General features: G+C 41.3%; 1 protein-coding gene across 11 annotated transcripts; it reads left to right on the plus strand.

Moving 5' to 3' along the window:
* The first annotated feature begins 1561 nt into the window (after window positions 1-1561).
* On the plus strand, window positions 1562-22579 carry LOC131257804 (transcription initiation factor TFIID subunit 4b-like). Of its 11 annotated transcripts, none has more exons than XR_009177639.1 (18): window positions 1569-1895; window positions 3303-3606; window positions 3706-3811; window positions 5225-5763; window positions 6236-6331; window positions 6738-7700; window positions 9948-10078; window positions 11170-11260; window positions 11411-11546; window positions 12056-12111; window positions 12190-12246; window positions 12404-12547; window positions 19485-19562; window positions 19885-20146; window positions 20952-21148; window positions 21722-22088; window positions 22252-22364; window positions 22444-22579. XR_009177639.1 is itself a non-coding variant. In XM_058258712.1 (16 exons), the coding sequence occupies exons 2-15, from the start codon at window positions 3568-3570 to the stop codon at window positions 21122-21124; spliced, it is 2871 nt and encodes a 956-aa protein (XP_058114695.1). In that variant the 5' UTR covers window positions 1568-1895; window positions 3303-3567; the 3' UTR covers window positions 21125-21148; window positions 21774-22178. The 11 variants fall into 11 exon arrangements, 8 of the variants coding, with proteins under 8 accessions (XP_058114697.1, XP_058114695.1, XP_058114694.1 ...); XR_009177640.1 differs by having other exon boundaries at window positions 21722-22044; XR_009177641.1 differs by lacking the exon at window positions 21722-22088 and having other exon boundaries at window positions 1568-1895.
* The last annotated feature ends 454 nt before the right edge of the window (window positions 22580-23033 follow it).

Here is a 23033-nt window from a genome sequence, read left to right on the forward strand (position 1 = left end):
TGTAAGTGTTTTATCCAAGCCGTTAATCGCTTTTATCATATCATTTTAAGATATTTTTGTAAAATTAAAGCAGGTCCACAGCTCCAGTGGACCACACCAGAGGAATCTAATGTGATAATGACACCCACCGTTGAAACCTTTCTAAGGGCCACCTTGATTTTTTTTTAATTATCATCCACCGTATTAATAAGGTTATGTAGACGTGGATGAAGTGAAAAAACAAATATTAGCTTGATCTGAAACTTCTCCATCTCCCAAGAAGTTTTTAATGGTGGACATTAAATCCCCACTTTGTGGTCCACTTAAGCCCTGTACCTTGCTCATTATGTAATTGATACCTTAAAATGATCTGAGAAAAACGATTAACGGCTTGGATAAAACACTTACATCACGGTGGGCCCCACAGAGCCCTGCCCGCCCGGAGGTAGGACGCAATCCGCGACGGTGTCAAGGCGTTTTATCCGCTCCGTCCATCCATAACCCACAAGCTCAGGTGGACCATTTCACAGAGAGCGGGTGATGATAACTCTCACCATTGAAACCTTGCTAGGCCCACCGTAACGTTTATCTTCTAGACATCCAAGCCGTCCAACCATTTTGACGGCTCATTTTAAGGCATGATTTAAAAAATGAAGCAGATCCAAATCTCAGTTGGACAATACTACAGTAAATAGTGGTGATCGACCGTTAAAAACTTCTAATGGGCTATAAAAGTTTTGGATCAAGCTGATATTTATATGGGCCCTTCATCCAGGTCTTTGTGACCTTATTTAACGGTTGGATGACAAATAAACAGTTCGGTGGCCTCAAAAATCTTTTAATGGTGGAGGTTCAATCATCAATGTTTCTTCTGATGTGGTCCACCTGAGAATTGAATCTGGTTCATTTTCAATATCATGCCTTAAAATGAGCTGTCTGAACGGATGGACAGCGTCGATATAAGATACATAAATCAAGGTGGGCCCCACAGTTAGTGATCCACCCTAGTCGGTGGATGGGGCGACCTGTCTCGACCGTTGGAATCTAAGTGGGGCTCCGTAATGTTTTTGAGAAATCCACTCCGTTCATCCGTTTTTCCAGCTCCTCTCGGGATGTACGAAAAATTGAGGTCGATAAAAAACTCAAGTGGACCACAAAACAGAAATATTGGGGATTGGGCGCCCACCGTTGAAACTTTCGTAGGATAAAAAATTCTCTACCGGGATAATATTTTTGTATTTTCAGTTCATCCCTGTGGAAACTGACCTCACGAACGGTTTAGATGGCATATAAACATCAAGGTGTACCATAAAAAGAATTCAACGGTAGGCATTTCAGTCAACTTTTTCTCTCGGCGTGGCCCGATTGAGTTTTAGATCCACCTCATTTTCAGTTTCATGACCTAACATAAGCTGAAAAAACGGATAGACCGGTTAGATTTCTTACAAACATCATGGTGGGCCCCACCTAGCTTCAAACCGGTATCGCAGGCCGCCATATACGTAAATAGAATCTGGACCGTTGGCCATTTACTCAAACGCACATTTATCTTGTACAACCGTAGCGTTCCTGCTGATCGCCTAAGCCAGATTTCCAACGAGCGGTTACGATCTCACACACGTGAGGCGAATGCAGTGCAGTACTCTGCATTCCTCAATCTCTCCTCCGTCAGACGAGAAAGAGCCTGCGTTAATCTGGCGTTTTTCAAGGAGAGCTCACACCGAAGCTTCGGTGTATGCGAGAAGGACAATCCCTTCTCCTTTCCTATTCCTAAAATCCTCCCCAACAAATACACACAGATACCTTCAAATTCCCGCTCTTTTCTTCCCCAAACAGGAAAATATCACCCCCAAATCTTGCCATTTCACCCCTTCTTTCAATCTCATCTGCAATAGCTGTGGTCCCTCTACATGCTTGTATGTTTCTCTTTCTCTCTATCTGTATACGCGTGTGTGATTTTACTGTCTGATTCGATTTGATTTATGGTTTTATGATTGAAATTTGGATTTTCTTTTAGAAGATTGATGGTTTTTGCGATTCGAATAAAAATTAAAAATTAAAAGAAGGAAGCAGTCAAGGGAAGATCTTATTTATGTGCAGCAGTGGGCGAGATTTGATTATCCCATGTCGCTGCTGCACAAAGAGAATTTGGGTGTTTGGAGTGATAGTCTGGGATCTGGGCCGTTCGTTTTTGCGGGCCTTGATGTAAATTTGCAATGGAGGGAAAATCCCACTGATTGGCAGAGTACGGATTGATGGTAGAAAATGGTAATGCCAACAGCTGGCATTGAGCCGGGACCGTCCATTAATTGGATGTGGATTAGCTGCCACCCTGGATCCAGCTAGGTGGGTGCGACCTTGACCGTGGGGCCCACTTCGATGTATGCGTTGTATATCCACGCCGATCATCTGTTTTGCCAGCTTATTTTAGGGCATTGTCCCAAAAATGAAGCAGATACAAATCTCAGGTGGACCACACCACAGGAAACAGTGGTCATTGAAGGTCCACCATTAAAAACTTCCTAGGGTCCACAGTTATCTTTATTTGCCATCCAGCCTGTTGATAAGGTCTGGATAAATGGAAACCACAAATAGCAGGTTGATCCAAAACTTTTGTGGCCCCCAAGAAGCTTTTAATGGTAGGAATTCAATCCCTATATGTGGTCCACCTGAGATTTGTATCTGCTTCTTTTTTGGGACCATGCCATAAAATAAGCTGGCAAACGGATGGATGGCGTGGAATACAACTCATACATTGAGGTGGGTCCTACAGTCAGGGTTGCACCCACCCTGTTGGATCCAGGGTCACAGCTAATCCTCATTCCCACTAATTGATTTTTGTAGGATAGTCTAATCTGTGCAGTTTCTGGAAAAAATGACCTGTCCATGGTGGGACCCATCCTATGAATGAGACAAGTGGATCATTGTAACAACTTCGTCCTAATTTTTGTTCGGTAGGCAAATTTGGATGCATAGCACATTGGTCCCTGATCTGAATGTTAGTGAAGCGGGTCCCACCAGACTGTCCACGATTGGAAAATCTCACTGATCTTAGCCATCCAATAGGTAGGCCACTAGCAGTGGTCTCACCAATCCGATGTTAATAATCATCCAGCTTGTTGTGAGCAGTGCTCTGTTGAATGCGGCACCGCTTAATGAACAATCCGGATCATGGGCCATTGTGTCAAATGTCCAGTTCAAGTGCAGTGTGCCAGATAAGGAAAGCGGTATGCTGCAATTGGCTTAGATTCCACTGGGTCGAGCTGCTAAATTCCACACTTTGTTATTGTGAAGCCTAATGCATTCTGTTTCTCTACAAGCAGATACCATAGCTTTGAAATAAGATTGAAATAGACATACGGGTCTTTACAGTATTTTGCTCAAAGAAACTGAGGTACAGCCAATTGCCGGATAGAAGCATTGAACTTTCTCTAATTCTGTGGGAACTCTTCGGCTTTGAAATTGGCACATGAGCCTTGGAATATTTGCTTAAAGAAACTGAGATACAGACAATTGCTGGATAGAAGCATTGAACTTTCTCTAATTTTGCTGGAACTCGTCTGCTTTGCTTGTTTGAAAGTGGTAACAATGGACCCCTCAATCATGAAGCTTCTTGAGGACGATGAGGTTAATGATCTTGCAATGTTCTTTCTTATTTTTACTTGTCATTTTTTACACCTGCCCTTATCTCTTCTCATGCATTACCCATTTTGGGATTTCAAACAGGATGAAAGCACATACTCTGGGGCAGATGTGGATGCATTTACAGCTGCCTTAAACAGAGACATAGGAGGGGACACATCAAATTCTCAGCTTGCTGATTCAGATTCTGGTAAGATTGCATGTTTTCTCTCTGTCTTTATGCACTTAGCGTGCATTTTTCGGTGCACTATAAAATAGTATTGCAGTTATTTGTCTAATAAAATGGATAAACCAAATTGTAATTTTCCTTTGTTTGCATTCATACTGGTGAGGATACGGGGTCCTAATTGCAATTGCATTACTTTCAAGTTGGACATTAAAGTTATGTAAATGCAAATTGAGGGCTTGCTCATTGCATACACTAGGAAATTGTTCTTGCCACATACATTGATGACATTATCCTTACCGGGGAGAGTGAAGGTGAGACATTCCAAGTGAAGTGTTTTATAGCATTTGAGATTAAGGATCTTGGATCACTCAAGTATATCAGTTGGAATATGAAGATGCCATGTGGTGACCAATTGTAGAAAGAATGTTAGTTTTCTCAATTTCTTCTTAATTAAACTGAATGTTAGATATATAATTTGCTTGTTCATCAAAATGCATCTGTATGTATCTAATTCTGTTTGGGCCTCCTCTCTAAGGGTTAATCATATAGCAACCTTGATTGCGTGGCATTAGTAATTTGCTACACAGGACCGAAACGAACAGGGGCTTTTGTTTTTGGGGAGCTAAACTGTATGATTTTGTGATCTAATTAATTTAAAAACTGAGCTGTAGGATAAACTCAGCTGTTGTTGTGTGGCCATATTTATTTAGGGATTTCACTTGGTTTTTTTTTTTCTTTCCTGCTTGCAATTATTTTGCATTGGTTTCCATTAATAATCTTCTTGCATGCATATTTCCTGTATTTGGTACAGTGTTTTAAATAGCTATTACGCTACGAGACTCAATAAAATAGCTTAAGTCACATGTAGCCTGCGCTACATGATAATTTGCATATGCTGCACGCTACGTAGCTCACATTACAAGTTATTTTTTCACTACAATATTAAAATCATTTAATGTTTTCAAACATTTGTTACATTTTTAAAAAAAATAGAAATTTGTTAATCTTTTCAATGCTTTTAGTAAAATAATATAAGTAACAATATTAAATCAGTTTCGTTGCTCTTTCTTTACCTTTATACTTAATTATTGCCCTTTCCTATTACTATAGGCTTTGTTTGATTGGACCAAATATCATGATTTTTTGTAAATTTCATTATTCATCAGCCTAATTTGGTGGAAAATATCATGAAATTGGTACAACCAAGCACGACCTTCATTAAAAGTCTAGAAGTAGCATGTAGCTTACGCCTCATGCTTCAAAGGGGTGAACGCTCACCTATACGCTATACACTATTTAAAACACTGGTATAATGTCATGTTATCCTGTATGGTTTCTATTAGCAAAAATGTTCTGCTATTGTCTTTACGTTATCAAGATTTGCTGATTCTTCTTTATGACATGGGCCTGGCCCGCCTTTTGCCTACTCCATAGGCATGTTGGCCCATGGAAGCAACCCAACAGCTAATCAGTTAATCGGACCACAGCAAACTTCCAATCAAGAAGAAAATCTAACTCACCAACATCACCCAAAGGAAGAACATCATCATTTGCCACCACAGGGGCAACATACATCTGAAACGGAGCAGATTCCACATGGGTCTACAGCCGAGAACCAGCACCAACAAAATGTTCACTCAACGGAAAACGATCAGCTGCCATTGCAGCAGAAACAGTCCCAGGACGATCAGCAACATCGTCAGACAGAACAAAATAATAATGTACAGATTTCTGAACAAATTCCTGTTCAGCGCCTAGAACAGGATAAGTTTCAGCAGTCCGAGATCCAACACCAACTTTCGAAACTACCACAGTTGAATAAACCGGCACAAGCAGCAGATAGAGCAAATAATCCAATGGTGCAGAACAGGTCACCTATTAACATATCAATAGGCATGTTGATTCCAGTCTTATGTTCTCACCTTGACAAAGATAGAGCTATGCAGCTTCAAACAATTTTTACCAAATTGAGGGTAAGTTTTTAACCTAGACAGTGCTTGAATTCTGTCTTGGTGATCCAAAGACAGTAAATGTTGCATGCAGACGATATTTGGACCATGGATTAGGTGGGTCTTATGATGGAGGGTTCTTAGCTCGAAAATGAGCAGAAAAGGCAAACGTTAGAAACAGTCTTCAGTTAAGGGACAATACTCTGCTATTCGATAGGTTATGACTGTCCTTTAAGTGTGGTTGAGTTGTGGATCATCCACTGTAGGGCCCACCTGATGGACAGTCTGGTTCTTGTACACTTGTGGCGAGTGCACAATTCTTCGATGTCTGATACAGAACTCTGTGTGCATGATGAATACACAATACTTCCACATGTTTATTTATCATATACATACGCCATACTAAATGTCCAAAAATGAACTGATTAGTTTCTTTATGAGGTTGGCCTGTTCGTGGCTTATCCGGAATGTGCACTTCCAACATTTTTGTGACCAGCAAAACGAAGTCGGCAAAGAGGACTTTCTGAGAGTCGTAAGAAATATTGTGGGGGACCAGATGCTCAGACAGGCAGCTGACCAAGTACAGATGCAGGTAAGTAGATTGTGGAACTACTGTAAACTTACGTACTTAGTAAGTCCTGATGTATCCGGACACTTGTGTACTTCTAATCAGTCCTGATAGGTCATTCAGTCTCCTACTTTTTAATCTGTCCGTACAAGTGGGCCCATGGCTTAGTGCACTTCGGCCAGTGGCCTTCTAATAGATGGTTACATGACAACACTGGCCTGGGAAATGATCAAATATCTGTTGGCTAGGATTTTTGAATCTGGAATACAAATGGGGCACCCTCCATCTGCGATGGGCACCTCAGTTCAACATTCTGGATCATTGACCATGGCTCCACATGTTTGGATTGGGATCAACATGGAACTATACATGCCCTGATGCATAGTTCCTCTTATAATGAACTTACTAAAGTTAGCACTTCCTTGTTTAGTATAAACAAAAGCTTCAAGCCGAAGCTGCGCAGAACTCACAGACGAATCGTCACCAATATCAGTTACGGTCTAAAGCTTCTCCCCAGCAGCAGACCACACCATCTTCTAGTTCTCAACAGTTCATCAAACCCCAATCATTTCCTACCCAACATCAGAACCAGTCTCAGATTCCATCTTCAGCAGTCCCTATTAAGACGGAAGCATGCTTTCCAATCCCAGAGAACAGTGGCCAGAAGTCTAGAGAGATGGAACATCAGATACCTTCTGCCAACATGAAAGCAGTTAGTCAGGAAAGAGACCTTTCTGCAGTTTCACTACAAGCCATTAACAAGCAGCCGCAGCAGCCGCAACAATTGCATCTTCCGCCAACATCTTTTCCAATGTATGGGGGAGCGATCAGTAACTTTAGTTCACATGCATATTCTGGGCCATCTGTCAGTTCTGCTGCAACTTCTATTAAAACCCAAAATCAAGATTCACAAATGAGGAAGGTCCCACATCTCCAAGGCATGGTTTCAACTCAACCTGGGGCTACTCAGCCCATGAACCTAATGAACATGCCCAAGTATGAGCAACAAAATACAATGAATGACCCCAAGAGGCTGCACAGTGGACCTATTTCTCATTTGACAGGCCATTCAGGATTGCAGCAGAATCCAATGGTGTGGCAATCGTCATTCAACAAAGAGCAGCAAAGTAGCGGTTTATCTTCAATGCCTTTTCAAAGACAGGAAACAGCTGATCACATGGCTAATCAGCAGCACAAGACTCAATTGTCAGCTCCTCTGAGCTCATCTTCTTTTGGCATGGGACGGATGGACCAAGTTAACCCTGGTCCCGGCCCTCCCAAGGATGAAAATATTGAGAAGCAGCCGGGTAGAATGGGTTTTCCTACCGCTTCAAGCATGATAATGAAGCATCCGATTTCAAGTTCTATGGCAACACAACTGGAACCAACTCAGGTATTCTTTAACAATCTATACTTAGATTGCACATACAAAACTTAGATTGGTTACATTGGGAGGGCATTTGTTGATTGAAGTCTATTTTCATACAAGGACTAGGAACTTCGATATGTCAAAAGAATTAAGTGGGCAGTTCTATTAATTATATTCATCGAAATTTGAAAGAAAGTCTATTTTCATCAGAAGACATTTGCTTTTAAAGCTGTTTAGTTGGCTTCTTTACAAGTTGTTCTTGAATAGGATTGAGAGAGAGAGGGGACTGGAATCCTCTCACACCCATAACCTCTCTGTTTTATAATTAGGACTTCAATAATAAAAGCAAAAGTACAAAAATGCCTCTCCATACTTAAGCTATTACAGAATCAAAGCCCATGGACCTAAACTCTATCTTAACACATTTCAGCCCAATAATAATGAGAAACAACACGGGATCATCGCAGTCCACCAATGCTAGTAAATCCATGATGGCCACTTTATTCAAACCTGGGAAATCTGAGCACTGAGGCTTCTTCTGTCGGACAATCAGAGATGAGAATGGCACTTCATATTTTTATATACACAATCTGGGAAATGGCAAGGTATGAAGGAAGCCCCCACTAGTCACGTTTGGCATTATGGCACTCCCCTGAAGATAGTGGCTTTTGGTTCACTAGCAAGCAGGAATAGAATCGTGACTGTCGATAACCTCCAAAGGAGAGCTATGACCATCTCAAATATTTGTCTTATGTGCATGCCTTTGGCTGAATCTGTGAATCATCTCCTTAACCAGTGTCCTTTCGCCTCTTCATTGTGGTCGGTCGTCCTTAGGGGCTTCAACCTTGCTTGGTCCATGCCTTTTGACATTGGGGACCTCCAAATGGTGCGGCACAGCGTGTCTTTTCGAAAGGATCACAGACCTGACGGTGCCTTTCTCTCTTGGCAGTATTATGGTCGATTTGGGGGGAGAAAAACAATAGATGTTTTTGTAACGAGAGTACCGGGTTGGTGCAGGTAGCTTGTATTGCCTCTTCTCTTGTTAAGGAGTGGGCTGTAAACCTGGGGTACTCGTGATTTGTTATTTGTTTTGTTCTTCCTGTTTGTTGTTTTGGTGCTATCTCAGCGCCTTCTTTCAATCAAAGTTCTCTGTTGCCTTTCAAAAAAAACAGAGCCGGGACACTATAGGATCAGAGTTCCCAGGTGCACAAAACTCATTTGGGCCAACTCTGAGATGATAAATAAGAGGACCCAAGATTGTTCATATGGCTAGGGAGTAAGGACTTGGATCGTTTTGTCAAATAACCAATGTGAGACTAAACACACAATACAACAAAATACCATAAACATAACTCAATACATGAACAACATAAAGATACGATTTCAAACATGAACACAACAAACAAACTTAGAAGGTTGTTGATTATTATTATTTTTTTATAACAACTCGGGCATCAACATAGTTGAGTTGGGAAAACTGAAGTGAGCTGTGAAAGCCTTGGGATTTGAAACTGAGCTGAAGTATCAACTGAGTTCAATGAACATGCCAAATTTTGGGTTTAGTGGTTGGCTCATTGATTTTTTTTAACTCTCTCCAGATATTATTAGAATTATAGAAATACATGTCTAGATATTGGGTGAAAACACTGGTATGCCTGGATAATTATGCATTCATCTAAGCCTTCATTGTATCTCTATAACCAGACATACAGATTAGTTGAGTTTTTAGAAGAAGCCCAGAAATGATCACAAGTATGCCTGGATATCTAAATTCTTTCATGCCTAGATATGCTTGGGCATGGACTCTGGTAATGTTAGTTTGGAATTTGACGTGGATATCAAATATTCAAAATAAACCATGCAGCAGCAGCAGCACAAATACTTCGGCTCACTAACATTGGCCAGCTATCATAAATTCAAGAAAGCAAGGGGAGTTTAGGCTGATAAAGTTGTCTTGGGCCCTATGTATTGGTCATATTTCTTATGATTAAAATAATCATCATCATCTTTGCCTTATCCCAACTAATTGCTGTCGGCTACACAAATCATACTCCACCATTCCACTCTATCAAGGACCATATCCTTAGTTATTCACAAGGCTTTTATACTACTTCCACCCACGTCACATCAAAAGTAAAGTTTAATATCACAGTATTACATGCTTATCATTTTGGATTTACCTTTTTTTTTTTTTTTTTCAGTTTTTTTATGAATTATCATCATCCTTGACTACTCTCAACTAACATCATTTCTTTGGTTTTGTATAATTAGACACGGTCTCAGATCCCATCTGCAACCACACCGGCTGGGTCTGGATCTAATGCAAGGACACCTCCTAAGAAATCATCCGTTGGTCAGAAGAAACCACTTGAAGCACTTGGCACTCCCTCACCCCTTTCAAGGTGAAATTCATACTTTCAGCAGGTGCAGCTTGATGATATTCCTACTTGTTTCAGTGTTGACTCTTGTTTCGTACTCACAATCAAGAGCCCTTCTAAGTGCACTTTTCTGGTACACCCTGCCCACATGTGCTAACTTGGCATACTTATGCAAGATCCAAGCTGCTCATCAGGTGGGACCCCTACCGTATAGATCCTAGCCTGAAAATCAGACGAGTCTGCTTATCGGGTGTGCCACTTTTACAGAAGAAATGAATGGTTAGAAGGAATTGACCAGCAGTCCATATTCAGCATCCCTTGTGACCCAACTGATGACAGACCAAGCCTAGATTTGACAGACCAGGCCTAGAGTTTTGACACAGGCATCTACACATTGGAGCCTGCCTGATGAGAGGCTTAGATGTTGCACATGTGCCAAGTTGTCACATGTGATCTCTGATTACCAGATAAGTGCAATCAAGCGAGTGCATTTCACATTTCTCGCATTTATTTGGTTGAAAAGGATCCAATGGTCTTGCTCATATCTAAGTTAGTTATCAAGAGCTCCAACTTTCTACATGCCATTGTGTGCCATCACAGCCGTTACGGGGCCATAATGACTATTACGTAAAGGTAATGGTGGCAACCGTTACACGTTATGGGGTTCCTGTATTGTTACCATTACAGAATACCTTGGTACATACAGCGCACATGTACAATATCTGGGACACGTTCATTTGATGTCATACCATGAATGGGTTGCAAGTGATAAAACATACTGGTGGCCCGGATGATCCTAGTCAGTGTTGAAGGATTATGATGATAAGCTGTGGACGGCGAGCAAAAAAGAATAGAACTCCAACCAAGAGTTGACATCATAGTGGGTTGATTTCCTCCAAGCGGTAGCTAGAATCATCTGACCATTGTGCTTTTTGGGTTATGCCCCATATCCTTTGTTGGGCCCAACAGATTAATGGTGTGGATCTTGTGGATGTGCCACTTGTTCAGAATTAGAGTGCTTGATGACTATTTGGTATTAGTGTTTAGCACCGGATCCTTTCACTTATTTGCATTTAGTAAAGCTTTTTGTCTAACTAGTCTGTGTGATGCCACAGTAAGAAACAAAAGGCATCATCTGGTGCTCTTCTGGATCAAAGCATCGAACAACTCAATGATGTTACTGCTGTCAGTGGAGTTAACCTGAAGGTATGTATTATTTTAGATGCCATATGAAGTGTTCACTCGCTGTATACATCTACATTTAGGTCAATTCAAAATTTTTAGATCTCTAGCAAAATCAATGTACCAGGTTAATTTCAAAACTCATGGTGCTATTGATCTTCTGTTTTGAAACAGGAAGAGGAAGAACAGCTCTTGTCTGCACCAAAGGAGGAAAGTCGAGCTTCAGAGGCCAGTCGAAGGGTTGTACAAGAGGAGGAAGAAAGGCTGATTTTGCAGAAGGGCCCTCTTCAAAAGAAAATAGCAGAAATCAGTTATAATCTCTTCTTCTTGAACAATTGTGCTTTCCATCTTGTTAGAGATTTTTCTCTAACTCTAGGTGCTATCAGGCAAGCTGCACCTCAGTAAAGTGCAGCAACTCATGTATAAATACATGGTTATACATGAACATACATTCTGGACCATCCAAATAGTGGGCCCGATTGTGTATGGAGCCTAGCCTGAAAATCAGACTGACTGGGCAATCTTAACTGTTGGATTTTACTCCGTCAGTTATGACCACTGACTATTTACTTTTTATCTGTCTTTTGATGACCATTTTAGTGGTTATGATTATCTGATTGGTGTGATTTTCATTCCATACTCCTTCCACAATGGGGCCCATGATTTGGATGATGCTGATTGATGTGCATGCTACATGTTCGTCTGGATGTTTCTGTGCCTGAATGGAGCTGTAGGTTGCCTGATTTTACATTCTCTCAGAAATAAAAGGAGAAAATCAGTGTCATGCTTGAATAGGTTGACTTCTGTTGTCCGTGGCAGTGTCCAAATGTGGTGTCAAGAGTATAGGTAATGATGTGGAGCGTTGCCTTTCATTGGTGAGATACTAGCACCAGGCTTCCTCTTTTTCCATGGTGATTTTGGTTAGACACGTTTTCATGGAACTGAATTTACAGTGTGTGGAGGAGCGAATGCGTGGGTTGATAGGTAATCTGATAAGAATATCAAAACAGGTACAAATAAACATTATAGATATATCATTCACATTGTTTCTTTCTTTTTCTTTTCCTTTATCCTTTTCTTTTTCTTCTGGGGAATGGAAATATATATCACACTACTTAGAGCTGTTTATTATCTGATATTCCTGATTTCAATTGAAACTGTTTGTAGAGGGTTGATGTTGAAAAGCCAAGACACCGGATTTTTATCACCTCAGATGTTCGACGGCAAATTCTGATGATGAATCGGAAGGCTAAGGAAGATTGGGACAAAAAGCAGGCTGAAGAAGCTGAAAAGCTCCGAAAAAATAACGAAGTGGGTATCTCAAGGATCATGTTATTCTTTAAGAAGATTTGTCATTCTATTGCATTGAAGTTCTCAAATCACAAGCAGGCTTTCCGTATGTTCATGCTTTCATTTTCTCCTCATATGTGTGCCTCAGCTCAACAAGCTTTACAGATCTCCCTCCCCCCCTCCCTCTCTCTCTCTCTCTTAGTAGAAGAAGAAGAAGAATATGTCATCTATTTGTTACTGCCCTCATACAGGGATGATAATTTTGCTTACCCTTCATCTTTTTTATAGGTAACTAGAATATTCTGAAAGAAAATGCCTTTTTTTCTCCAATTTTACACACAACATTTAAGTAGGAAGGTAGTGTGTTGGCCAAAAAATAAATAAAAATCAATTGGGAAATGCTTAAACACTCACCCAGTAACTATAGCTCTAATCAAGTAAAATGTTTGACCAAGGGGATATCGTGCCAATCGATCTTCTAAACTGCTTGTATTGGCTTGTTCACCATTCAGTTTTTTTGTGCCATTTGAACTGGATGAAGTGACCTAACTAGTGACCATCTTTTTTGGGTATTTTATTTTTACATGAATCTTTTCTTACTTCTCTAATATATTATGGGACGGTAAGTTGTTTATTCTTCTTTATAATCCAAAGTGGCAATTCTGGGAATCATATCAAATATCTAAATGGCAATGCATGGTGTTGTTCATACGGTCATCCTAGAGGCTTGCATGTATGGCCATACGGTCGCACGTGTGGGTCGTTGGCTAGGGTTTTAGGGTCCTAAATGGTTGGGTTCGGTTGGGGTTGAAGTTGGACGATGAAAAGTTGAAGAAAAAAGATGATTTGGATGATTTTGGATAGGAATGAAAGAAGAGATATGGAGTTTTTGGGAAAATACATCTTTATGGATAGGAATGAAGAGAGAAGGAAGATGATAGATGCAAGCCTCGCACCTCCACTGAATGGGAAATGGAATCACATCACACCTAAGCTCCAAATCACACGGAATATTCTTCAAATCATATGAAGAAGAGAAAACATAGTTTTTTTTTTTTTCTTTCTTCAAAATAATGGCATTAGGGCTCCACACACCCCCATTTCTCTTTTATAGTCTCGGAAAAGATTTTTTACAAAAAGATACTCTAAGATAAGATTCTCAACATAAAGACGCTTAATAAATTAAAAGTTGTTCCTTCCTCCCTAATCTCAACACAAATATAAACTATACTAAAAATAATGAAGTATGTAAACAATCTAAACAACTAAACTATTTTGTGGCCCAAGGGGTTCCATGATCAACATATCCGATGATGATGATCCAATGGTCCAATCATTGTGTCTACTTGATCCAACGGTCCGATGTGTCCATCAAGCTCCTATATGCAGCCCACGTGCATCTTCCTAGTGTGAGGTCTTTAAAGATGCATGAACATGATCGTGGGGTCTTCAACGTAGCTAGGAACGTGAATTGGGCCAAGTGGGCCTCATGTAATGGTCGTCTAGCCATAAGGAGACTGGCTCAGCCCTCCTTCGGTATGGTGTCCTCATAAAAAAACTTGGCCAAGTTCTTTTCAACGATCCATTTGTTTCGTTTACTTGAGACCAGGACATCCGTAAAAAGTGGGATCTAACTGATGGACACCTTGGATCCCACACTTATATTGCATCTAGCACATGTGTTGACGACACAACAAAACTTCACTGTATGATCCTTGTCCTCATCTCATCATAACACCAGTAGAAATGTGATGTAGTCACCTTCCCAATTTTCAAATCCTTGGTATCGGTAGAGTACCTGTGCTTCCATTTCTAAATTAGTAAGCAATCTTGATAGGGACATCACACGCGCGCGCACACACCCCCCACCCCACACGCACGTATGCAAGGAGGAGGAGGGCCCCACCATCGATCTGGATCGATGACAACGTCCAGGGAGGGCCTCCTAGTTATAGTGCTGCATTTTTGTTCGTTGGAGTGGACCGGATAGTCGTGTGAATCCCACCACGAGTTCTCATGATCGTGGCCCACTGTTCTAATTAATCTAGTACTTTGAGTTTTTCTTATTATTGTTATTAAGAATCTCATGGACGGTTTAAATTGCTTTGATAAATTGTTATTTTTTATTACTTCGTCTCCAAGTAATAGGTTGTGCATGTGGCTCGAGTTTTGGGGTATAGGGTTTTATTATAAATAGGCACCCCTTGTAGTCTTTTTTTCTCATTGAAGATTAATAAAATTTCTGCGTTTTTGTGCTCCTCTAAATTCCTGAGTTGTGGAAATTCAATTGGGTGTGAAACCCTCCCTTCCTCGAAGGGCTGATTACCGTGGTGTGAAGCCACACCTATCTCGATTCGCCCCCACCTTCTACCATCCATATTTCTCCTCCTACAATCATTTACGCTTCAAATTCATCATCTATTGCAGCCGTTTTTCTCTTTACAACAGATTTTCAAAATCTGGCCCTACAGGAGGGCTGAAACTTCGGCGGAGCACTACGCAAAGATCGTGCATCGGATCAGGCTGAAATTTGGAGGTTTCGTGGCCCACCCCTGGTTGACCAGGGCCAAGCTGGCTGTTTTTCGATTTATGGGCCCCACACACATGCGGGACACCTCCAGCGCACGTGCGTCTGAGCCTTCACCGCCGTCCATGCGTACGGTGTTTCTCTGGTTCGTCTCTCTCCTCTCTTTCACCCCAAATCCCTAACCCTAACCCTAAATCACTCAAATCTCCAATTTTATGCCATTTCTTCTACCTTAGGGTTCCACGAACTGAAATCTATGAATCCCTTGAATTGGAGAATTATTTCTGTGCATGTGTGGATGAATTTATCCTCCTTTGATTATTGTTTGGTGTATAATTTTGATTGATCCAACCCTAGATTGTGTAGGCCTGGGCTTGCATAGATTCCCCTTGATTGAATGCTTGAACTTTTGTGTGGGATATGGAATTTTGCGTAATCGTTTCTAAACTAATGTGATCTAAAGCCTGAAAATCTTGCACATCATATTTGAATTTCATGTCCTGCATAAAAATAACAATTAATCAAAGCAATCTAAACCGTTCATGAGATTCCTAATAACAATAATAAATAAAACCCATTCTGTCGTCTACGTGATCATGCAAATTCAACATTTCCTCTCTGAGTGGGCCTGCTTTTCACCAAACTTCAGCTACCCTTCCCTTCTCACCGGCATCCATCTCAATGCCATGTAGATGCGTTTGTTTTTCCTCCTTTTCTGTTGGGCTTTCTTTTGTTTTTGTGATTTGTTTTTCTTTTCCTGTTTTTGCTATGTGTTTTCCTTTTTTGGTTTCTTTTTGTTTCTTTGGTTGTTCTCAGTCCGCTATCTCAGCGGTCTGTTTTCTTCCTCTTCTTTTTTTTTTTAAATGAATTTTCGTTACCTTAAAAAAAAAAAATAATAAACAAAACCCGAAGTACTAGATTAATTAGAATAGTGGATCACGATTATGAGAACCCATGGTGGGATTCACATGACTATCGGGTCCACTCCAACGAAAACAAAACGCAGCACTCTAACTAGGAGGCCCTTCCTGGACGTCGTCATCGATCTAGATCGATGGTGGGGCCCTCCTTACGTATGTGCGTAGGGGGCGTGCATGTGCGCGTGATGTCCCCATCAACTCTCCCCGGCTGCGAAGATTTCACTACTGGCGAAACAAAACTCTTGAACCGCCCCAAGATGTCAAGATCAAGTATCTGAAGCTCATCCTCAGTGAGCCACGTACTGTCTGAAGCTAGGCGTGACTTCCACTTAACCAGGTACTTTTGAAACCAGCGGTCCGACGTTGATATTATCTGATGGTCTAGAATATCCTCTATTTCCTCTTTGGGTGTGGGAAGATTAGGTATGGGAGGTAGAGGCTGAGAAGAATGGTCGGGAAGAGGCCATGGATCAAGGGACAGGTCTGGGAAATTAGGATGGTTAGGCGAAGGGCCGGACAAAGTATCAGTGGTCTCCAGAAAAGTAACTAGATTCTCCACATTGAATGTGGAACTAATTTTTATGGAAGATGGAAGATCTATCGCATACGCATTGAGACCGTTTTGTTTTATAATTTTAAAGGGTCTAGTGCTATGCGCATGTAATTTGCGAACGGCTCTCTGAGGATACCGCTCGGGCCTAATGCGGACCATCACAGAGTTCCCTACGTTGAATTCCTTGAACGCTTATTCTGGTCTGCAGAAAATGTATAATGTTCATTACTAGTAATAATCTTTCGCTTGATTTATTGATACAATGAATGAATGTGATGCACAAAGGATTCTGCAGACTCTAATGGCCTATGGGACAATGACTAGGGGTGTACATCGAGTCGAGCTGGCCTCAGCTCGACTCGGCTCAAACAGTGGCTAACCTCAGCTTGAACTCGGCTAGGCTCGATCCTCGAGCCTGACTAGCCAGCTCGTCTTGGTTCGGTCAGCAGCTCGGGCCGAGTTCGAGCCAAGATCGGGCCGAGTTCACCATTGAGGCATTTCCACAAACACCTGAACTGCAACTTCAAAATCCTACTGTTTTACAAACAGAGGCGATGGTTTTACATGTATTTTCTCAAACACCTTCTAAGTAACATAAAAACAAAAAAAATAATAATTTAAAAATAGAGAAAAAAGGTATTTGTTTCATGTATATACCTTCCTTGCCACCAGCTAAACCTTCCTTGCCACCTTGCCACCAGCCAAACCTTCCTTACCACCAGCCACATTTCGTTGAGTCATTTTATCAAACAGTTGGTGAGCAACATCAATGACAAAGTAACCGAGTCACCGAACTAGTTTGATCCGAGTTGGATTCGAGCTGGATTCGATCCGAGTCGAGTCGAGCTGGGGCCTGCTCGAACTCGGCTCGAACTCATTTTCAAGCTCAAAAAATCAGCTCGACTCGGCTCGAACTCAGCTTCGAACCGAGTCGAATCGAGCTTTTTCGAGTCAAGTCGAGCGAGCTAACTGAGCCAGCTCGGTTCGTGTACACCCCTAACAATGACATAGGGACAAGACCCGATAGTCATGTAAATCCCACCATGGGTTCTCATGATCGTGGCCCACTATTCTAATTAATCTAGTACTTTGACTTTTGCTTATTATTGTTATTAGGAATCTCATGAACGGTTTAAATTGCTTTGATTAGTTGTTATTTTTTATTACTTCGTCTCCAAGTAATAGATTGCGCACATGGCACGAGTTTTGGGGTGTAGGGTTTTATTATAAATACGCATCCCTTGTAGTATTTTTTTATTTTTTTTCTCATTAAAGATTAATAAAATTTCTGCGTTTTTCTGCTCCTCTAAATTCCCGAGTTGTGGAGATTCAATTGGGTGTGAAACCCTCCCTTCCTCGAAGGGTTGACTACCGTGGTGCGAAGCCACACCTATCCCGATTCGCCCCTACCTCTGCCATCCATATTTCTTTTCTCCTACAATCATCTACGCTTCAAATCCATCCTCTATTGCAGTCGTTTTTCTCTTTACAACAAATTTCTAGAATCTGACCCTGCAGAAGGGCTGAAACTTTTGCAGAACACCACGCATAGACCGTGCATCGGATCAGGCTGAAATTTGGGATTTTGTGGCCCACCCCTGGCCGACTAGGGCCAAGCTGGCTGTTTTCCGATTTGTGGGCCTCGCACACGTGCGGGACACCTCTAGCGCACGTGCTTCTTGGCCTTCACCGCTGTCCACGTGTGTGACGCTTCTTTGGTTCGTCTCTCTCTCCTCTTTCACCCCTCTTTCACCCCAAATCCCTAACCCTAACCCTAAATCACTCAAATTCCCAATTTTATGCCCTTTCTTCAACCTTAGGGTTCCCCAAACTGAAATCTGTGAACCCCTTGAATTGGGGAATTATTTCTGTGCATGTGTGGATGAATTTACCCTCATTTGATTATTGTTTAGTCTATAATTTTGATTGATTCAACCCTAGCTTGTGTAGGCTTGGGCCTGCATAGATTTCCCCTGATTGAATGCTTGAACTTTTGTGTGGGACATGTAATTTTGCGTAATTGTTTTTGAACTAATGTGATCTAAAGCCTGAAAATCTTGCACATCATATTTGAATTTCAAGTCTTGCATGAAATCTCTAATGAGCTTTACTTGTTTTATCCCCCCAGCAAGGTTCAAAATGTCAGTACAGGAACACATATGAGTCAACTCCAAAACCTATTCCTGTTGGTATATATTCGTCCAATAAACACTACAGGTCAGTCATATTGTGCATCTTGACTAATTTAGCCCTTTGTCAGTGATGTGTGACATATGAAAATTGCATCATGTTTTTTTGCCTACCCGATACATATTGGCCAATACAATACATATCCATCCAATAATTTGAGCCTTCACCCCTGGTGTTCAAGTTGGCTGATAACCTTCAATATTGCAAACTACAATGTCCAATAGGCTTCTAATTACACATCTTCAAAAGAATGTGGGGCCTATGTAATGGAGGTGTTTGTTGCTCTAGGGCATGTCGTTCTAGGTACTCATTTAGATGCTCCAATTGGAAAAGAACCCAGCAGTTCTAACAATGACTTAGGAGCAGCCTTGTTCAAAAGCATGCCTTATGCATTAGTCACATTGTCGTGTCTGTGAGTGGAAACCAAAACCATTCTCTAGCATTTTTTTTTTGTTGTCCTTGTCTGGTATTTGATCCTGCATAGCTACCATCTAAAAGCTAAGGGAATTCTTGCTGTAATAGTGTAAAATAGCATGATGCTTGTGAGGTCTAATTAGATCTCCTCCCCATTTTTCTTCCTTTATAAAATGTGTTATGATTTCTAAAGATATATTTCTGTGATCTTCTCATCACTTTGGGGCCCCTGCTGCAATATCCCTATTTTCCTATGATTCATGAATACTTAAAGACTTTTTTTTTTCCCCCACAAAGTTATCTGTATAACGGCAAACATAACTTGGATCTTTATTTGAATATGGGTGAATGCAGACCGAGGGAAATCTGGGAGCTGAGGTGGACAAGGACAAGGATAAGGACAAGGATGAAGGTCGTTTAAAGGCACCCAAGGTATCGTAGATGAAAATGAATAGATTTTAATGGCAAAAGTCTCAAGCATCCTTTTTTACTTCGGTTATCTAGTAGTATAAAGGTTGTACATTGTATAAGACCTGCTCAATTTATGGTTATATAGTAGTCTTAAGGTTGTACATTGTATAATACCTGCTCTGACTGCTAAAAACATCCTTTTTTAACTTCCAGTTATATAATAGTATAAAGGTTGTACATTGTATAACCCAAAATAAAAAGGATGGGTTTATTTTGCAGATAGTGGGTGCTGATAGCACTTTGCTTTTTTTCTTCTTTTCTAAACACTAACCTACCCATGAAGCCAAACAAAGAGGAAGATGATAAAATGCGGACAACAGCTGCGAACGTTGCTGCCCGAGCTGCTGTTGGAGGAGATGACATGCTGTCAAAATGGCAATTGATGGCGGAACAAGCCCGGCTGAAGCGTGAAGGGATACAGGATGGGGCATCTAGTGGCTCACCAGGTAAAGATCCGAGCCGCAGGCCTTTATCAGCCTCTGGAAAGACTTCTAGGGACAACCAAGAAGTTGAAAACAAAGGTCCTTCTGCTGGTTCTGTATCAGGTAGTTATGATGCTTATATTTTTCCATTAAAATTTTCTGATTTTACCAAATAAAAAAGTTGCCTTTGTCAACTTGGCTCGAGGGCGATGGTTGAGCTGTGATGTTGAGAGATCCAGCAGATTAGATATGGCATGTCGCAATTCAGCTTTGGCCATTGCTATAAGGGATGCTTTACAGAAGTTAGCATTGTCCCCGCTATACACATGGAGGACATGTATGAAGATTTGGGCTGTTGATCTGGTGGATTTCCACATGGGTGAGGCACAGTTCTAATCACCACACAGAAGGGCCACTTGAACAATACAGATGTTTTGTGCATGTCATGGAACTCCATGCAGCATGTGCAGTGCAATAGTGTTACCTGTGGATTTTATATAGCAGTCTTTGAGCGATTTATTATTAGACCTTTGCTAAGCCCTACGTGCCCACGCATGTGCCATCATGCCACAATAGGTCCAAGTTCCAAACTATCCATCAGAATGGCACTGCTATATTGATGCCCTAATCCAATAATCAGGTTGATCCACTGGTCAGGTGGGCCACAGTTTGCAAAACAAATGTATGGCACTGATGAACTTGGCTGATTTTTTTAACCCATCTACCTGTTTCCGCTATTGGGGCCCGCATGTTGATTGGACCAGATTTTATTTTTGGGAAAACATGTATAAGGTTGGACCAACCTGATGGATGGATTAGATCTCCCACGCATGTACCGTGTTGGTGTATGTGTTGTATGTAGACAAGTGTCAACTTAGGAAAGCTCTTGTTGTTAAAGGTATTGGTTTTTGTCTGAGTTGTTATGTAGGTGCCATAAGGAAGTTTGGGAGGAACCAGGTAATCATGCCACAGACAAAAGTGGCACGCAGCATCTCTATTAAGGACGTGGTTGCAGTCCTGGAAAGGGAGCCACAGATGTCGAGGTCGACTTTGATCTATCGCTTGTACGAGAGAATGCATGGCAATGCTGTGCCAGAATGATCTGGTGAAACAGCAGAGTATGTGGTAGGCATCTTTATCCCTGGTTACCAAGAGGAATCATATAGTGCTGATGCATGACCTTTGGTATGCTGATCTGGACCATTAACTTAATGGGCCCTACTGTGGATGGACCTCACCTTGAAAGCTCTTCCAAATTGAAAGATCCTAGACCATCAATTGGGGATCTACAAATAGACAGCCAAGAAAAAAAAAAATGCAGCAACGGTCTGAAAGAAAGGAGGCAAAAATTGCATGGCTAGGATCTTTAAATGTGGAAGAAATCTGGGGAAACCCCTTCCAGCGGGACTCATTTACCCAATGGTGATCACTGGTCTTTGTGCTTCACGGGGCATTAGGACCTTTGAATTCCTCAGTTACTGAATGCCCTACCTACAGCAGGTTAAGGCTATTTCTATCTTGATTTGGAGGCTTGCTAAGAACAAAATCATGTATGCCCTGCTCATCTACATGCTGTTACATGTGCCTATATATATATATATAGATGAGGAGCGGCATATAGTTGCGTGGCCTTGATTTTATTTGAATTAGTAATTGGAGAGGCTTCCACGGTCATTCTGTTAAAATGTCTGGTTTCAGTTGTACAATAATTACTTGAGAAAGTCACCACGCGACCAATCTTCAAGTGTAGGGCCCACTGATGGCTGTAGTAATCTGCTGGTGGCCAACTGCTTTACATGTTTCTTCCACGTCCAAGTGAGTTGAGACTCATTTCTGTGAAGACCATCCCCGATGCCGATATTCACGCATCGAAAGCATGATCTGAATCTCAGCAGGGAGCAAGCTGTCAAATGCTTCGATGCAAAAATGTTGCTCCTGAAACTCTTCCTACTCCAGACTGGAGTCCGAGTTGTCAGGCCTTCAGAGGAAGGGATGAGAAAGGAAGTGCAAATGGTTCACAGGTACTGGATACCATGTTGTAGATGAATTCAATCTATATTTGGAGGTATGATTCTTCTATTCCTAGGCAATGTAATTCCAATGTTGAAATTCATGTATTGAGAGGTGATTAGTAAATAAACTGGGTTTGTTGTAACTCTGACCGACTTCATCCATCTGGATACATGTAAAGTCGTGTAACGGCTAGTTGTCTTGCACATGCTATGCAGGTCATGCAATGTAGGACTTAAGCGCCTGGGATTGGTAATTGTGGAAGATGTGCAGGGTTTATGATGGTTGGTGACATGTGTAGCATTATGGCACATATATGGTGCTGGGATTGGTAATTGTGGAAGATGTGCAGGGTTTATGATGGTTGGTGACATGTGTAGCATTATGGCACATATATGGTGCTTGTCAAGCACCTGGGACGGGAAATGGTGGAAGATGTGGGGAGATTATGATCATTAGTGATGCGTGTAGCATTGTGGCACGTGTATCAACCATCACATGCCAGAGTATATATAAATACCAAATAAATCTCTCTTCTTCTTTTTTTTTTCTTTTCATTAAATGAAAACGAATAAGGGCGACGTGAAACCATGCCATGCGATGGGCACTTGATTCGGTATTAACCCCTCCATTACCAAGTCGGTGGCGGAAAAGCTTTGTGAGCCCTACCATGATGTGCGTGTTTTATCCAGTCTATTTATTTTATTGTTTAGGGGATGAGACCAAATATTAAGCAGATCCAAAGCTCCAGTCGACCACACCACGGGAAACAGTTGAGATTGAACGTCTGCCATTGAAAACTTCTTGGGGCCATAACAATTTTAGATCAAGCTGACATTTGTGTTTTCCCTTTTTAATTCAGGTTTACTTGATATTATGAACAAGTTGGATGGCAAATAAACATTGCAATGGCACTCAAGAGGTCTTCAACAATAAGTGTTCAATCCTCACTATTTCCAATGGTGTCGTCCACTAAAGTCTTGTAAGAACATCGGTCCAC

The sequence above is a fragment of the Magnolia sinica genome, chromosome 10 (genome assembly GCF_029962835.1).
Source record: "Magnolia sinica isolate HGM2019 chromosome 10, MsV1, whole genome shotgun sequence".
In the NCBI taxonomy this organism is placed as follows: domain Eukaryota; kingdom Viridiplantae; phylum Streptophyta; class Magnoliopsida; order Magnoliales; family Magnoliaceae; genus Magnolia; species Magnolia sinica.

Excerpts from the sequence above, each read along its gene's own strand:
- LOC131257804 (XM_058258712.1), top strand. The coding sequence starts at position 3,568 with ATGGACCCCTCAATCATGAAGCTTCTTGAGGACGATGAG. Across the intron at positions 5,764-6,235 it reads CAATTTTTACCAAATTGAGG|CAAAACGAAGTCGGCAAAGA; the intron begins GTAAGTTTTTAA and ends TTTTGTGACCAG. Across the intron at positions 12,247-12,403 it reads TGATAAGAATATCAAAACAG|AGGGTTGATGTTGAAAAGCC; the intron begins GTACAAATAAAC and ends AACTGTTTGTAG.